Below are 18,968 nucleotides of genomic sequence, written 5' to 3' on the forward strand. Positions count from 1 at the left end.
AAATCGTGTGCTTAAACTATGTTTTAGTATGGGTCTTGGGAATCCGTATGATATACGTGGTTCGTCTTCTTCGTATACTCCTGACTGACGGTTCTTTCGTATATTTCTTTTTATTTTTTATAATTATATAAATTATTAATATTATTATAATTACTGTGGTTATTCCGCTTGTCGCCATAGGATATACGAATTGTTTTTGCGTAAAGAATTTGTCGTTAGTGTTTTGCAAATCGTTGTTTATATTCTTTAATATATTTTTTAATTCTGTTAAAATTTTCGCATTAAATTATTATTAATTGTTCGCGTACAGTTGAGTATAGCCAAGTAAGTGGCTGTCACAACGGTATCCATATCGTTTCTGTCGCAATTACATTACTACCTTACTTTTGCAAGCCTTGTTTTGGCTTTGTTGTTGCAAGTACATTTGTATTACATACGGCGCGTTTGGATTAATACGGTTAATCGGTCGATCCAACAACGAGTAGATAAATTTTTTATTTTAATTTTCTATAAATTGCTTTAATTTATTTATATGCATGCGCACCGCTTTTCTTCCTTTCTTGATTGTATAATTCACGCCCGAATTTTTCTCGATTATTACGTACGGTCCGATCCATAGGGATTCAAGTTTCTTAGATCGCCCATGTCGGAGTGTCTCGTCGTATACTAATACCTTGTCGCCGACTTTAAACTTTATTTTTCTAGTACTTTTGCCGTACTGTTTTTTGGCTTTAATTTTTTCTTCTTTAATATGCTCTTTTGCGAGCTAACTCGTTGTCCTTAATCTTTTTTTCAATTCTTGCGCGTAATCGTCGTAATTATATGTCGGTTTAGGCGGTCTCGTCAGTGACGAAGGTAGATCCGCTTGGTGCCCGTACACTAATTCGAAGGGTGTATACCCCGTAGCTGTGTGCGGCGTCGTATTATATGTAAACATTACGAACGGTATCCATTCGTCCCAGTCTGGTCTTCGTTTATGTAGTGCCTTAAATATTCCGCTAATGTTTGATGTGATCATTCTAACGCGCCATTACTTTCCGGATGATAGGCAGTTGTCTGTATTTTGTTTATTTTTAGTAATTTACATGTATTTTTAAATATTTCACTAAGGAAATTTGTGCCTTGATCCGTTAAAATTTTTTCCGGTATTCCGTATTTAAGTACAATTTTAGTAACGAATTCTTTACTGACCGTATTCGCTTCTTGGTTTACAATCGGTATTCCTTTGCTGAATTTCGTTAAATTGTCTTGGAACGTTAACAAATATTTATTTCCATTTGTTGTGATTGTTAGCGGTCCTACAATATCTTGTTATAGCCCGAACAGGCTCTATACACGAATTATTAAATATATTATTCTAAATACATATTATTTTATATGATTGCTCAACGTGTAACGCGAATACAGATCACGTTACGAGCGTTGACCGAACAAAGCGCTGACAACGCGAGCCACGCGCTAAGCCCGAGCGACCGTGCAATCATTTCATTGCGAAAACGCGGAAATCAGGGCAAGCGGAAGAAGGACATTGCAAAAATGCAACGTAGAAGTCCTACTTAAAGACGAAATAAAAAGGAATAAAGAAATTGCGAAAGTGCAAGCAAAGAAGTCCTACTTAGAACTTCTTAGCTTGCATCCGGATATTGCCAAAATCAAGCGACACGACACACAGCCTTGTCGCTAAACGACCCCCTCCCGGGTAGCCAAAGGGAGTTAATAAAAAGGCTCACCGCTAACGAACGGCGGGCAGTCTTTACCGTTAATATTACGCGGGCAATCTTTATTCCTTTACGCGAGCAATATCTCTAACAACCGCGAGTGTCAAAACGAGTAGCAATAATTATTAAAATATTGAATAGCCACGCAGACGGCAGAAATATATACGAAGAAGCGAGAGGCGAGTCTCGAGACCGAAACTCGACTCTAGACACGCGCACTTTAAGATACCCGTTATCGTGATACGCGACGCGAGCGAAAGTGCGGGAACATTGTAATCAAGTTACAAATAAAATAGATATTAATATATTTATTTAACTGAAAAGGTGTCAGTTTAAACAAATAACAACAGTGAAGATCTCAGGCGGAGCCCGAATTCCCAAATTCCTTCCGGCAAACGATCCCAACTACCGTGCCTCTCCGGAGGCACAACAATCTAATGCGTATTTTTCGAATGGTTTAGTAGGCGTATCCATGATTATTAAAGGTACTTTATTCTTTCGCGATACTTTATTTTTCTGGCATAATTCGCATTTTGCAATGTATTTTTCTACATCTTTCGTTATTCCTGGCCAATTATAGTTTAGGCGGATTCTTTTTACTGTTCGTTCAACTCCTTGATGTCCTCGTGTGGGTGCATCATGATATTCATATAATATCTGTTTCTTGTCTTCCTCCATGTATATTTTTTCTTCGTCGGAGTTTGTTTCTTCTTCTATTGCGAGAATTTCTCGTTCTTCCTCTTCTGTTTCATGCGCTTCTCTTGTTACATTGCGGCTCAGTGCATCAGCGTTCGCGTTCGCTTGTCCGGCCTTATGAATGATTTCATAATCATATTCTTCGAGTTTTAATCTCCATCGGATTAATCGTGATCCAGGATCATTCACATTAAATAACCAGATTAATGGTTTGTGATGGGTTACGATTTTAAATTTCGTACCGTATATGTATGACCTAAAATGTTTTACAGCCCATACAATTGCCAGTAATTCTTTCTCTGGTGTATTGTAATTCTGCTCCGCTCGCGATAAAACTCTGCTGGCATAAGCAATTGGTCGGTTATTACCTACTTTTCCTTGTGACAATACTGCTCCGATTGCGTAGTCGGAAGCGTCGGTGGTCACAATGAGTTTTTGATTAAAATCTGGATACGTTAACACTGGCGCAGTCATTAATTTTTCTTTTAATATTTCGAAAACATTTTGCTGTTCCATTGTCCACTCGAATTTTTCCGTTTTCTTTGGTAAATTTGTCAGTGGCTTAGCTATTTTTGAAAAATCTTCTATGAATTTTCTGTCGTATCCGGCTAGTCCTATGAACGATTGTATATCTTTTACTTTCTTCGGCGTCGGAAATTCTTTTATTGCCGTTAACTTTGACGGGTCCGGAGGTATTCCATTCTCCAAAATAATGTGACCTAGATAAATTACTTCTTTGCGCAAAAACTCGCATTTATCTGGTTGCAATTTTAGATTATTTTCTCGGAGTCTCTGTAGTACTTCCTTGAGTCTTTTATTGCGGTCCTCTAAGCTCGATCCGTATATGACGATGTCATCTAAATAAACTAGACGTATAAGTCCTTGCATTCCGATTAGAATTGAATTCATCAGTCTCTGGAATGTTGCTGGCGCATTTTTCAATCCAAACGGCATTCTATTAAATTCATAGTGTCCGTATGGCGTTGAAAAAGCTGGCTTTTGTTTATCTTGCTCAGCCATCGATATCTAATGATATCCTGATGCTAAGTTTAGTGTGGTGAAATATTTAGCGTTTCCTAGCTGGTCCAGTATATCGGTGACATTGGGCAGTGGAAATAAGTCGCCTATTGTTAAGTCGTTTAGCTTCCGAAAGTCTACTACTACTCGGAGCTTAGGTTTTCCGGATGAGTCTTTTCCGGATGGTACCACCAGTAAGGGTGCGTTCCATTGACTCGCGCTTGTTCGGATTATGCCGTTTTTTAGCATTTCTTGCACTTGTTTATTTACTTCCGTCTTGTGCTTCTCGGGAAGACGATACGGTCTTGTGTTCACCGGCGAGGTGTCGGCGCGCGTGTTTATCTCGTGCTCTACCGTCGCGGTGCACGTCAGTAGTTCTCCGTCCAACTGAAATGTATCGTAATATTCTTTGCATATCCGTAGGAGTGCTTGTTTTTCTTCCGTATTTAAGTGTTGCGTACGTAGTAGTTGTCAGATTTGCCCGTGTCTCGAATTAGTATGCTTAAGATTTTTTCTACCGTATATATTTTAGATTCGATCTCGCGTTCTGTCTTCGAGGGTAACGTTCGGCGTCTGTATCTCGACTTCCGTATCAGTTGTATTTATAATACTAACGGGACACGTGTAATCTTTAGATTCTACTAAGTTTCCAAGGTACAATAGATTCCTGGAGCTGTTTCCTTTACTCGTACTATTCCTATTCAATTTTGATTCGTTGTCGCTTTTACGATGGTTTCGCTCCGCGGTTTTAGAATCGTTTTGTTCAGCGAATGGAATTTTATTACGGCGTCTCCTATTTTTAATTGATTTTTATCATAATCGCAGGACACCGAGTGTTGTCGAAGGAAGTCAATGCCTAGTATTCCTTCATATCCGATCGGAATGGCGTCTCATATAACGTAAAATGCATGTTTTACTTTATGGTTTTTTATTTTAATCGTGGCGTACATTTTTCCTATGGTGTGTAATTTATGCCCGGTTATGCCAGTGAGCGCGATTTTACCTTCGTGTATTAATGGTCGTCCTTTAAGTGTTTCAATTTTATTAATGAGATGGTCGACCCTGAGTCGTACAACATCTGTATTATTCCGTCATTTGCTTGTCGCATTGGTAATGTTATTAGCAATAAGTCCGTCTTTTTCTGTGCATATCTTTAATTGCGTAACGCAATACTCAGATGCAGGTCGCGGTTGTTTCTTTCTCGCTTCTTCCTGCTCTTCGCTGCTGCTACTTGCGCTATCGGCGTTTCTTTTTTGTTGTCGCGGTTTCTTTCGATCGCGTATATTTTCGTCGCGCGTTTTTTGCTGATTTCCGATTTTTAATTTATTTGTACTACTTTTCGGTTTTCCGTTCAGGCTCCAGCATTCATCGCGGCCGTGTCTTGTTTTTTTGCAATGTGCGCCGTATTTATTTATCGCGTTTATCCGCGAGGATTTTTCCGGTTTCGGGAGCGCGTATCGGCTACTTCGACAATCGCGTCCGTAATGTCCATTTTTTCCGCATTTAAAGCATTGCGAGTTCGAACCTCGATTATTTCGCGAGTAAATTGGTTCAATTTTATTTTTATTAACAAAACTACTTGTTTTCGCCGTTCCCGGTCTGAGTTTTTCTTCGGCGACCGCGCCCGTTATCGCTTTTTGGAGCGTTGTGTATCGCTGCGCGCTTATGTGTACTTGTAATTCGTCGTGTAATCCGATTTTGAAATTTATTAACGCCTGCTCTTGGATTGTTTGTTGAATCGTGCGTTTTGAGGTTGCAGAATGCTTCTTTCCTTCGATCATCGAGTCATATAATTTCATCGCTAGTAAATCAACGCGTTGTCCGAAAGCATGCGCAGTTTCATTCGGCTTTTGTTTTAGCGAATTGAACTCGATCTGTAAGTGTGTTGTGTTTTTTGACTGGTAACAAGTCTCGAGTTGTTATTTTAGTTCGTCGAAAGTCTGAATATTTTGTAAAACAGTGAGTCAATTTGTAGTCTGTCAGGAGAATGGCTGTTTCAAAGGTTAATAGTTTAACAGTTGAACCATGAATTATTAAACTATATATATAAATATTGTAGGGAACGTAAAAAACGAATAAAGCAATAATTTAAGCACTTATCGAAACACGTTTTTATTGGTCAACTCATAAACTCGAACACAGAATTAATAACGGACTCAGAATATAAATGTGATTAATCAATTAAGCATATCACACGAGAACAACGAGACACGTCCAATCTGATTCACGGTTTTTTAGTCAAAGACCCGCAGGCATCCTTCCGATCTCACCAAAACACTCTTGTTGCTATGACAATTCTCTTTTGTTAAAATAAATAGTTTATGTATCTAAGGAAACGCGTTGCTATCATCATTTGAATATAGCGCTTGTATTTATCGATAAAGCGCATGCGCGAGCGCCACTAGTAATTTCTCTGACTATGAGACTGCCAGTATCTTACAATTTCGTGTCTCGAAATCCTGCATTTTCCTTTCAGTTTTGTAAATAATATTGCTCGGATTAATGATTCTTCATCCGCGGGATTTATATCTTGAACGGCGTACGTACATGCATTTAAAAATTCTAATAACTTATGTCGTGATGTTGCGTCAAATTCGGGAATCATTACTCTTGCTTCTTTTAACGGTAAGTAATTCGGAGCGGCGCTTCGTCGACTTCTGATCAGTGATGCCAGAAACAGGTCCCGCGGCTCACGGCTCAGCAATGGAGGGGATAACGCACACAAGCGCGAACCGCATACATGTGCGCTCTGCGCTTCGGTTAGTTTCGGAGAGTAGAGAAGAACAGACATATGTTTCCGTCTTCTTCTCACTTTCTACCGAGCTGGCAACGATGGTTGCGTTCCGATATTCACTGCCAGTACTGAAAATCTATAGTCCACGTCACGTGTACTATAGATTTTCAGTACTGGCAGTGAATATTGGAACGCAGCCGAAAGCAATGTTGATTGCTTGGCTTATTACATACGATAGCGTTAAATGTTTTTCTGACTCGTGAACTTTTTATTATGCATATATGTATATATATAATATTTTTTTGTTATGCTATATTAGTATAGCATTGGCTATAGTTTATAAGTTTTATTGTGATATAGTAAAAGTAATATATTTACATATAAGGACATATGCAATTTTTTAATTACTTTATATTACTTTAATAATTACTTTATTAATTATTTACACAAATATGTGTTTGTGTAAGATTATAAATATTACAATAATATAAGAACAAAGAGTGAATGGACTTCCATACCACCCATGAGGTTCCACTAATGGCGCGTTAGATTTTTTTATTACGTGGATCTTTGCCTGGAGCCCTATTGTACCACATTTTATTCATGTCTTATATAGAAATAATATATTTTACATATCTACTTTATCTTATATCTTATGTGATATTTTTTACGGACAAAATACATGGATGATAAAATTCAAAAAATAAATCTTTCATCAATTAAAATAAATTTTTCCTTTAGACTACCGATATTATTTTTAATGATATTTACCTGAAATATTGTCCAATATGTTCATTGTTTTTCTCGAGCAGATTTCTGCTTGTGTTTACAAATAAACGCACAGCCTGTCGTGTCTGCTCGTCTCGATATACCCAAATCAGCTGACAAAGTATTTTTTTCTTGTTATTGTCTCGGAACAATTTCGTTGTTTTTAAACATGTAGAATAGGCTCTCGTCTCTTTTCTCGCCGAAACGTCGACTAGATAAGTAGTACGCGGGCACAGAATCAATAAATTATATCAATTCAAATTTCATTTCAATAGACTATATAAATTCAAATTTATCTGGAATTCTTTACGCTACCACCTTTCGTTTTAATAATTTTCTCTAAACAGTGCTCTTATATGAAATCTTAATGTTCAGAAAGTTTATTCATGTCCTTTATAGACATAATATATTTTACATATCTACTTTATCTTATACCTTATGTGATATCTTTTACGGACAAGATACGCGGATGATAAAATTTATGGAACTATTCCAATTGTAAGTCTCAAATTTATTTATATTTTTATCTGTTATATTTATATATTTATATTACATTCTTCATTGTATTTATTCATTGTATTTATTCATTATATTTATTCATTATATCTATATATATATATATATATATATATATATATTTCATTCTTAGAGTTTTTGTTGTTGACAATTCTATATAGAAATGTGTGATACATTAAAAAAGAAACCTAAGCGAAGCTTTTCAAAAGCTTGGCTTAGTGATGATCGATTTAAATTTTGGATACGCAAAGTATCATTTGACGATAGCCTTTTCCATTGTATTATATGTAATAAAAATTTTTCGTGCGGTTTATCGCACGTTATAAGACATGCGGATTTTGCGTGTCATAAAGAAAATGCATCATTATTAAATAATAACAATATAAGTTCAAATACAATAATACGAAAACGTTTTAAACAACAATGGTTAGAGATCGATTTGTTTAAGCCATGGCTACGCGAAGTATCAGATGACGTTAATTCATTTTTCTGCGCGTTTTGTAATATATCTGTTATTGGTGGTTTGTCTCAAATCTATCGTCACGCAGAATCCAAGCAACATATTATAAAATGTAAAGAAAATGAAACAAACAAATCCAGTGAAGATATGAAAGTGAACGAATCACTTTTGTCATTTGAAGAGCGAAAGAAATCAGCAGAAATTCGCTATGCCGCGTTAATTGCTGATAAAAATATTTCGCATCGAACGGCAAAAGATATTCTTACTCTTTTCCAAGAAATAGGAAAAGATTTTAATGTTTTGAAAAATATGAGTATATATATATATATATATATATATATATATATATGGGCCGAACAAAATGTACAAGTATAATTTCAAATGTGTTATGTCCGATTGAGACGGATCGTATAGTTAACAGCATTCAAAACACTAAATTTTCAATTTTTATTGATGAAACATCTGATATTTTAAATGAAAAATGGATGACGTTTCTTGTTCGGTATGTTGTGCCTCCGGAGAGGCACGGTAGTTGGGATCGTTTGCCGGAAGGAATTTGGGAATTCGGGCTCCGCCTGAGAACTTCAGTTGTTGTTGTTTGTTTAAAATGACACCTTTTCAGTTAAATAAATATATTAATATCTATTTTATATTTGTGACTTGATTACAATGTTCCCGCACTTTCGTTCGCGTCGCGTATCACGATAACGGATATCTTAACGTGCGCGTGTCTAGAGTCGAGTTTCGGTCTCGAGACTCGCCTCTCGCTTCTTCGTATATATTTCTGCCGACTGCGTGGCTATTTAATTTTATAATAATTATTGATACTCGTTTTGACACTCGCGGTTGTTAGAGATATTGCTCGCGTAAAGGAATAAAGATTGCCCGTTTGGTAGTTATTGTGACTACCCGCGTAATATTAATTAATGATCAAGACTGCCCGCCGTTCGTTAGCGGTGGATCTTTTTATTAACTCCCCTTGGCTTCCCGGGAGGGGGTCGTTTAGCGACAAGGCTGTGTGTCGTGTCGCTTGATTTTGGCAATATCCGGATGCAAGCTAAGAAGTTCTAAGTAGGACTTCTTTGCTTGCACTTTCGCAATTTCTTTATTCCTTTTTATTTCGCCTTTAAGTAGGACTTCTACGTTGCATTTTCGCAATGTCCTTCTTCCGTTTGCCCTGATTTCCGCGTTTTCGCAATGAAATGATTGCACGGTCGCTCGGGTTTAGCGCGTGGCTCGCGTTGTCAGCGCTTTGTTCGGTCAACGCTCGTAACGTGATCTGTATTCGCGTTACACTTTGAGCAATCATATAAAATAATATGTATTTAGAATAGTATATTTAATAATTCGTGTATAGCCTGTTCGGGCTATAACAGGTATGTTGATTCGAAAACATTAAACATTCGCTCGCAATTAGTAAAATTAATTAATATTGATGCGAGAGACTGCAGCGCAGAAAAATTGTTTAATGCTTTTAAAGCTGAAATGTGGAAATTGAATATTCCATTTTTAAATATTGTTGCTTTATCATGTGACAATGCATCCATAATGACGGGAAAACATCTTTCATTTAAAAAAAAGTTGAAAGAGATGTGTAAAAATTTAATTACACTTCCATGTCCTTGTCATTCCACTGCATTAGTTGCGCATGCCGCATGCGCTAAAATACCGGATTATTGCGAGGAATTTTAAAAAAAAATCGTGAATTTTATTAACGGTAGTCCAAAACGTTCGGCAATTTATCAAGAGTTCTGTGAATGTTTTCAGCAAACAAACCTAAAAATTTTAAAGTTGTCTGATACACGGTGGCTTTCTCATCATTCATGTGTTGAAAGACTTCTTGAGTCTTGGGATACTATCAAGTTATTTCTGAATGAAATTACCATAAGCGAAAGAACAAAGTCTGGAACATATTTATTATCTATGATGCAAAATCTAGATATAAAAGCCTATTTCTTATTTTTATAGCATATTTTAAATTTTTTAAATTCATTTAATGCATTTTTCCAAGCTGTGGAAACTAGAATACATTTATTGCAGCCAAAGTCAGTAGAACTTTTAACCACAGTTTGCAAACATTTTTTAAAGTCAGAGCATTTGAATAATTTATGTGATAATATTAAATTTGATGAAAAGGAGAATCAAAAATTGCTAGAAGTTTCTTTAGGATCTGAATGTGAAGACTACCTCGATGAATTAATGAAGGAAGGACATGCAGATATAGTTGCAAATGTTCGAAAGAATTGTTTGCAATTTTATGTAACTGCCGCCGAGGAAATTTATAAAAGATTACCAATTAATGATAAATTTTTATCAAAATTAAAAGTTTTCGAACATAACCTAGTATTATTAGATATTGATAGAGAAACATCATTCAATGATGTTTCTTTTATCGCTGAAACTCTTGGCGGGTTTGACGAAAACGGTTTGACGAAAGAATGGCTTACTTTACATCTAGATTTTACAATAACAGAAAAGCAAAAGCTATTAAAATTAAGCTTTGATGATATGTGGAAACAAATTTTACAAAGTCAGTATTCCACTAATATTGATAAATATCCCAATCTCAAACGTCTTTTGAATGCTGTTAGATCACTTCCAAATTCGAATGCCGATCCAGAAAGAATGTTTTCTGTTTTAACAGATTTAAAAACAAAAAAACGAAATCAACTTTCGTCTTCCTCTATAAATGCTATTTGTGTTTTGAAATCAGCATTGAAAGCAAGAAAAGAAACCATTATAAACATGGAGATTGATGAGAAGCATTTATCTCTCATGTCGTCGGACAAATTATATAACACTCCTCCTAAAAAACAAAAAAGCAGTCTTACATTATATGCTGCAGATGTTTGTGATATTGCTGGTCCCTCAACATCTACCGATATGCAATAATAATGTTCAGAAGATAATGACTTATATTTTATGGCCATTATTATTCATATAATATAATATAATAAAAATAGTTGCTTTACTTATTTTCTTGTAAAAATATCATGTCGGTAATAGATATTATGTCTCCAAAAAACACCATATTTGTAAAAGGCGCGTCTAAAAATTTTCATGTCTGTAATAGACATTATGTTTGCAAAAGACATAATAAAGTAAATATGTAAAACGCTACGAGTCGGTGCCAGGCCGAATGGCTCTAATGTAGCAACACACACACACACACTCTTACACTCTCTTTTTCCTTTTCTTTCTCTCTTTCTTCTTTTATTATTCCTTTTCTTTATTTCATTACACAGCATGTAACGCTACGAGTCGGTGTCAGCACTGCTGACCAAATAGCTCTTACGTAGTAACACACACACACACACACGTTCTGTTTTTCTATCTCCTCTTTCTCCCCCTATTCTTTCTTTCTTTACTCCACTTTAATTAACAACTCTCACTAACAACTTCGTTACTAACACTTTCATTGATCTGTCTACTCTGTCGCTTTTACCAATCCTTTAACACAGCATAGCTACGAGTCGGTGTCAGATTGACCAAATGGCTCTTATGTAGCGAGCGCACCTAGATGCGTTGGTGGGACATGTCTGTGGCCATGTGGGCAACGCACTTTTAAGAAGTGGGGAGCCTGCAGTGGCTAGGGTCACATTCCCATACTCGGCTTTCCTATCCCCTCTACATCCAATCTCCCGGCAGCCCATCCCCATCCGTTTGTCTCTGTTGTGCTTCGGTACAGTGGAGAGAGACAGGGGCTGTTGTACTCACCCACCGGGCCCTGCGCTTCTGAGGTCTTAGACCCAGCGGCGACGGAAGCGGGGGTTACTAATACTTTTCTCTTTTCAGGCTTCCATCCTTTGTCGTTTTCCATTATTATCGCCCGGTCGTTTGTTTCCAACTCGTCCGTTGTGGTAGGGAAATCGACGCATTATAAGTAGATAGATAGGTAGGCGTTTCCTCCTAATGGCGCCCGTCTTAAGGCTAAGGTCAAGGATCGTGCCGATGGTTTGAATGGCCGCGAAGACGAAAAAATCGCGGTCGCTAGCGGTCCATCACCTCGGGGTACCTGCTGTCCCCCCGTTGTATTTAGGCTTGGCGGCGTAATGGTGGCTCTGCGCTGCTCGACTTCTTTTCCACCGTACTCGTGGGAACAAAAATGTTACATAATCTTTCAAAACTTTTGGTGAGGAGGAGTGCCCGCCTGGCTGATCCCTTCCCGCCAGGTGTGGCTGCTGTTAGGAAGGCAAGGGACGTGCCTGTCGTCGAGTCGCGAGTACGCTCGTGCGCGTGCTTGGAGACGGCCTCCGCTTCCTCGAGAGCGCCTCGCCAAGCTGTGCCGGAGCGATTCCGCGACGTAACACGACTTTGTGCACAGTCCCAAGGTTGCGGCCTTCGCGCCGTCTGAATCGTTTTAACGCGATGTGAGATTAGCTCTATAAGGTCTTCACCGGCAGTCATCGACCGGGATGAAGAAGTTAGGAATAGGGAATATAATACAGGTATAGTCTCCGCGATTAGGCCCGCGATTAGTTCCGCGATTATTTCCGCGAATAGCTCCATAAATAGGTCCGCGAATAAAATCGCGATAGATAATAAGATTAGACTCGAGAATGTTCCCCAATTTCAACCCCACATCGTAGGTGAAGCGAGTTCTTCCTCGTGGCCGCTGCAACAAGCTCCGGCAGAAATCGATCCTTCTTTCTCACTTGCGTCCACGGGAGTGAGAATACTACAGCTAAACATGAGGCGTTCAGCTGTAGTTACGGGCGAGGTGCGTCAGCTCGTGGTAGAAAAGCGACTTGACGTCCTGTTATTGCAGGAACCACACGTCAAGAAGCAAAACACGGGTCACACCTTTGTTGGATTAGGGAAAGGGATGAGGGTGGCTGCCGTGCGCTCGCAACGTCCGTGGGCGGCAGTAGCGGTTTGTAACCCTCAATTCCAAACGATATTTATCTCGCAGCTCAGCACAACCCATTGCGTCTGTGCGGAAGTGCTGGCTCCCGGCTTCTCCTTTTACGTTGCATCGTGCTACTTTCAGCACAGTGACGAGATTGAGAAACACCTCAGACACCTCGAGACGGTGCTTCGTTCGCTGAGGGGGAAGAGGCTTATAGTTGCGGTAAATGCCAATGCTCGATCGTCACTCTGGGGTTCCCAAGAGACAGACGAAAAAGGTGCAAAATTCGAAGACCTTATCAGAGCACACGGCATAGAAGTGGTCAATGACGCTGGACAGGGGCCCACTTATTGGACGACAAGAGGTTCGTCATTCATCGACGTAATCTTAGCGTCGCCCTCCGTGAGCCAGTTCATCGGCGAATGGAAAGTGAGGGCCGACTGGACTAGCAGCGACCACAACTCCATAGATATTAGGTTGAGGGTGCCGAGAGAGAAAGGTAGAGGGGACACCGCGAACACAAGGTTCGACACTCGTCGGGCCGACTGGGAACGATTCTCCGAAGGCTGACTGATCTTTCAAGGTTCAAGCTCGAGGTCCTTGACCTGAATTCGGTGGAGGACGTAGAGAATATGGCCGAGACCCTCGCAACAGTCCTCAGCGAGGCATGTACGGCTTCGATGCCTAGAAAATGGCGTTTTCGTAAGTCCAACCCGTGGTGGACTAGAGAATTGACAATCTCAAAGAAGAGGCTTTATAGATTGAAACGTGCCCTCCAAAAGGGGACCTTATAACAGATTGGTGTAAATTCGCGAAGCTACAGGTATCGGAACGAAAGACCGAAGCAATCGTCTTAAAGAGCAACGCGATCGTAAGAAACCCGATAGGTAGACGGGGAGGAGACCGCCCGGATAGGAAGCGGAAAAATAATAGAAGAATCGTCGATTTCGTAAATAGGCCGCCAACGATAAAAGTCAACAACGCAAAAATACGATTTAGGGAAACGGTTAGATACTTAGGAGTGCATCTAGATACGTGTATGAAAGTAAAGTCGCACTGCCAAAAATTAAGTAGCAAAATCGGGTTGCTATTCGGGAAATTAGGTAGGTTAGCTAGAGCCGCGTGGGGTCTTAAATATAAAACTCTCTCCACAATATATCGTGGGGTCTTCCAACCGTGCGTAACGTACGCCGCCGCGGGGTGGGTTGGCTTATGTACGGAGAGTGATATTAGAATCCTTAGAGCCGCGCAGCGTAGAGCGTTAATCTCGATAACCGGCGCTTACCGTACAGTGTCCTGGGAACCGCTTTGTGTCGTGGCCGGGATGACACCCGTCGACATTTTATTAAAAGAGTACGTCGCGAGATATAATGCGCGTAAGGGATTGACCGCGGAAATAGGAAACGTAATAATACCCGCGGAAATAGAGAAAAAGGAATCGTTCGAGCGTATCCGGGAAGAGGCGATAAATATGTGGCAAACAAAATGGTCTTCATCCATGAAAGGTCGTACCACGTTTGCCTTCTTCAAGGACATCCGCCAAAGATTGGCTATACGGTCCTTGGAAACCAATCATTGGAGCACACAGGCCCTCACTGGACACGGAGACTTCCGGGAGCGACTCGAGTCGCTTGGTCTCGTCGATAGTGATGTGTGCGTATGCGGGAGTGGAATAGATACGGTTCAACACCTCTTATTGGACTGTCCACTCTTTGACGCGCAGAGGGAGGCCCTGCGTGATTTGGTTCCACAAAGCGAATGGCGATGGCCGGAGACGGCACACTTCTTCGTGTCGAGCTCAGAGATCTATGCAGCATTCGCTGATTTTTGTTGCGAGTCCCTCTGGCTGAAGGGATTCGAATCGCAGTCGTAATTATTGTTTAGGATTGTATTGTTATTGTTTAGGATAGATTGTTCAGCTGGGGAAGTCGGAGTCCTCCGCCATGAAGGTGCGGTCCCGTAATTTTTTCGGACAAACCGCACATTCGAATGATCTTCGCGTCGCGTAATTTTAAGTTAGAGGTTAAATAGGTAGGTCTCCAAAAACCTGTTATCCAATGGCTCTCGAGTCATTTCCCCCCCTTTCCCATCCAAACCTTATCACATTTCCTCCCAAATCTCTGCCCAAACAGGGTCAGGGCGTGTATCCGGGTCGGGATACAATGGACAGGCCTCCCCGTGGTTCCCCGTAGGCGCGTTGGTAAGCAAAGGGGTCGCTGAGTCGGCTACGAGTGTGTGGACCGGCGGCGTAGGCGGCCCTGAGGAAGAAAGGTGGGCTTGCAGGCGCGGCCAAACTGTCCATCCTGCGCATAAGATCCCGCAGGCGCAGCTGGATTTTTCCATCACCCGTCTCGGGGCAACGTCGCTAGGCAGTGGATACAGTAGTAGCGTATGCCTGTTTGGGCGATGTAGCACGAATCGTCGCCTCCGGGTGGCGATTCACACAATAACTGTCCGTGCGTTGTCTTCCGTTGATTGTGGTTTCCGTCAGCTTACGTTTTACGTGTGCTGGCGTGCCTGTCCTGTTTACACTCTGAGTGCTTTGCAGGTCTTGGGGAAGGTTTGGCTGCTGCTTCCGTCCGTCAACTTCAATTGAATTGATTGCTGGCGTGCCCGCTTTTTAACACAACCGTGTCTTTTGCAGGTCTTGAGTGAGCTCTGGCGATGTCCCGGCAGATTCCACCGCTGCCACCAAATTATGTTGTGCCTCCTGAGAGGCACGGTAGTTGGGATCGTTTGCCGGCAGGAATTTAGAAATTCGGGCTCGGCCCGAGAACTGCACAGACTTTATTTAAATAATTGTGATACCTTTGAATTTAAATAAATATATAAATATCTGTTTTATTTGTGACTTGGTTTAATTACAACGTTCCCACACATTCGCTCGCGTCGCGTATCGCGATAACGGATATCTTGACGTGCGCGTGTCTAGAGTCGAGTTTCGGTCTCGAGATTCACTTCTCGCTTCTTTGTATGTATTTCTGCCGACTGCGTGGCTACTCGATATTATAGTAATTATCGACACTCGCTTTGACACTCGCGACTGTGAGCGATTTCACACGCGTGGAGGTAATTAGGAATAAAGATTGCCCGCGTTAGGTAAATTAATGGTCAAGACTGCCTGCTTAATAGTTATGGTGACTACGTATTTGTTTGCGGCATCGGTATCATCTTCCGGTTGCGCTACGCGTCGTATCTTACGCGACCTTGCTTCAAAGCCGGAGGCTGTCTGACACAGAGCGTTATCGCGCACATAATTTCTTAATAATCCATTCCATTGATAGTATGAGTTGTTGGGTGTTCCCAACGATAATCCAAATTTATTAATCGATATTTCGATACAAACGATATTGGCAGACTGATTCATTTCGTCGATATATAGTTTAAATTTATAATAAGACCAACTTCGTAAAGTTCCTCGATAATTGATAATATTTCATTGTCGTGAGCATTGTTGCCGGCTTAAAGCGAAGCTTCCAGCAATCGCAAGCGATCTACCAACTTGTTTGGATCATTCCAATACACATAATCGATCTTATTATCGTTTAAGATCATAGCGCGCGGTATGTTTGTACATCTTCCAGCTTTTTTATTAGAGATTAATGGCGCTATTATATTTTTATACTTGTATCCCTTGTTACTTATCTGTGATTGCCGGGCCTATGCTAAGGTCAGACAGGAACTCCTGGGCTCTGTTTTCCTGGAGTCCTAGTAGGTGGGTGATCTCCCAGACAGGATTCTCCTCCTCTTTTGTAGGAGATCGTGTCCTAACTGTGGAGTCGCTTATCGGAGAGGCACAATGGTAGGGTTGCCGATTTTTTCTAAAGAATCAATTTTTTGGATCGATTCAGATTGCCAAGTCAAGAATCGATTCACGAACAGATCGGGCCTAAAAAAATCGATTCAGATAAGATAGATTCAAAATCGTACATAGAAAAAAAATTTAAAGGCGGATATTTACACGAATGAATGATAAAAAATTGATAAAACAGATATAGAAAGTAGGAGAAGTCGGAGATAATTCAAACTGACATCTATACGCTTTGAAAAATTAGTTTTATTATTAAAAATAAAATGAAAAGGTTATAAATAATATAGTTTAGTAGTTATAAATAATAGTTTATTTAATATTCCAATGTTTTTCATCTAATAATTTTAGAAAAATTAATTTTTGTAGTCTTTTTCCCGATAATCTACTTCTGCTTGGTGTAACAATATTACCAGCTATAGAAAATAGCCGTTCGCACTGAGGTACCTACAATACACATATATTTATATACTATCTTAGATATTTTTTTATATATTGTGTCTTTGTGATTGCACCAATATTTTACTGGATCATATTTTTTAAGATCTTCTACAGGTTGGCTTAAATAATTTTTTAAATCGACAACCATTATATTGTATTTCGATTTGTTTCTTGTTCTTCTGGATACTTTTCTTTCACCAATGTTCTATGGAATCTCTAAATATTACCAGCGGATTTTGCATCTTCTACATTAAGAGATCTTGCTGATTCGCCTAGTGGTAAAAACTGGTTAGTTTCAATTTCAGTTTCAACGGCAGACAGCATTAATGTTGTTTTAGATATTGCTTGAAAACAGGCTATTTTATCAATAAAATAAATTTTCTTGAAACGTGAATCTAGTAAAGTTGAAATGGCTAAAGAATGCACTTGTTCAATGGTTCCAAATCTTTTGTGAATTTCATTTATTATAATGGTTTTTGTCTCATAACCAAGTGTTGTATTGGGTTGAACAGCTCCTATAGATTTGTTCAAGCAGTATATCATTGGTATAATTTTGCTGCTGGTCACATAATTTTCTCCCGAAACTTCTTTTGTAAATACCTCCAAAGATTCATAAATTTGTATGAGATCTTTGAAAGCATCTAATTGTGCAGCAGTTAACATAGGAAGTGCTTTGGAATTACTCAAAAGTATTGGAGCAATTTTATCTGCTAATTTAATCTCTCTAGTTGGTAATAGATAGAGTTCCATCTAGTACAAACAGATTGTATCAATTTCAATGGGATTTGTATTTCTTCTTGTACTTTGCGCAATTGATCAGAAGCCTGCACATTATGTTTGAAATATTTTACAATATTTTTTACAAATCCCAGCAGTAGTTTAACATCATTTAAGCCATTTTTTTCATCAAAAGGCTTATTGGCCATTAAAATTAATGTATAGGCAAAACATGGCAAGTGTTTATTTTTGCCATATAAATCTACCACTGTTTTAACAATGTTGGATCCATTGTCCGTCACTACAGCACTAATTTTTTATGGTGTTATGTTCCAATTACTGCAGATATTCTGAAAAACTATACTTAAATACTCAGCATTATGCCGTTCTTCAAGTTCCGTAACACCAAACGTAATGGATTGCAATTTTTCTTCATCAATAAAATGACCAGTCAAACCAAGATAACTCTTCGTATTTAAAGTGTCCGTCCAAATATCAGTAATTAAAGACATAGCATTAATTTCCTTAATTTTTTCTTTAATTTTTAGGGATAATAAGTCATATTTTACATCAATTATTTGAGTAACAGTCATGCGACTAGGAACCTTATACAGCGGTGTAACAGTTTTCATCAAATTTAGAAAGCCTGGTTTAGTAGTAGTATTTAACGGCAGGTCGTCTTTCGCGATCATATAAATAATAGCATTCATAATTTTTCCTGCTTTTGAACCTCCATTTAAAATAACAGAAACAAATTATAAATTCTACTAAAATTTCTTTAAATAGAGAAAGAATGCTTTATTATCTAACCTTGAAGCCGGAAGGCAAAAATGATGCCGGAGGATCCCCGGGAGCCGAGGGGAACAGCAAGGTGCAGAAGAGGGTCCAAGCAACGAAGAAACCACCTAGGTACAGGAGTGTACAAAGGCAAGCCAAGGGACCGAAAGGGCAGAGCACGACCATTAAGGTGCTCGAGAGGATTGACAGCTCGGACAAGGCGGAGGAGATGGCTGAGGTGCGGGCTAAAGAAGGTGTAAATATTAGCTATAAGACACACGAACATACACGACATACACTTCACCCCGATAAAATATATATACACTTAATGTTACACTTTCGACACCGGAACACATACACGTAGTGCAATAAAACAGATACAGGTACACCTGGACAGAAAGTGCTACACTGCGACACTATTTTAAGTTCGTTTGATATTTGAAGTCGCGGTAACGGTAGTTATGTTT

At 39.4% G+C, this 18,968-nt stretch overlaps 1 protein-coding gene across 1 annotated transcript; it reads right to left on the minus strand.

Annotated features, from left to right (window-relative positions):
- Nucleotides 1–15,123: 15,123 nt before the first annotated feature.
- On the minus strand, nucleotides 15,124–18,434 carry LOC138941775 (E3 SUMO-protein ligase ZBED1-like). The gene is made up of 4 exons (XM_070311660.1): nucleotides 18,089–18,434; nucleotides 17,811–18,037; nucleotides 17,235–17,757; nucleotides 15,124–15,374 (listed from the first exon to the last, which is right to left on the minus strand). The coding sequence occupies exons 1-4, from the start codon at nucleotides 18,432–18,434 to the stop codon at nucleotides 15,124–15,126; spliced, it is 1,347 nt and encodes a 448-aa protein (XP_070167761.1).
- Between the last annotated feature and the right edge of the window lie 534 nt (nucleotides 18,435–18,968).

This window comes from Polyergus mexicanus, unplaced genomic scaffold, assembly GCF_030449975.1.
Source record: "Polyergus mexicanus isolate NDT 795.1 unplaced genomic scaffold, iyPolMexi1.0 SCAF_20, whole genome shotgun sequence".
Lineage (NCBI taxonomy): Eukaryota > Metazoa > Arthropoda > Insecta > Hymenoptera > Formicidae > Polyergus > Polyergus mexicanus.

What these genes read in the sequence shown, in the direction of transcription:
- LOC138941775 (XM_070311660.1), bottom strand. Translation starts at nt 18,434, where the DNA reads ATGAATGCTATTATTTATATGATCGCGAAAGACGACCTGCCGTTAAAT. An exon ending in CTTCTGATCAATTGCGCAAA is followed by an intron (nt 17,758 to 17,810) that starts GTACAAGAAGAA and finishes TGTTTGTACTAG; the next exon opens with ATGGAACTCTATCTATTACC. An exon ending in AGAAGATGCAAAATCCGCTG is followed by an intron (nt 15,375 to 17,234) that starts GTAATATTTAGA and finishes TGTGTTAAAAAG; the next exon opens with CGGGCACGCCAGCAATCAAT.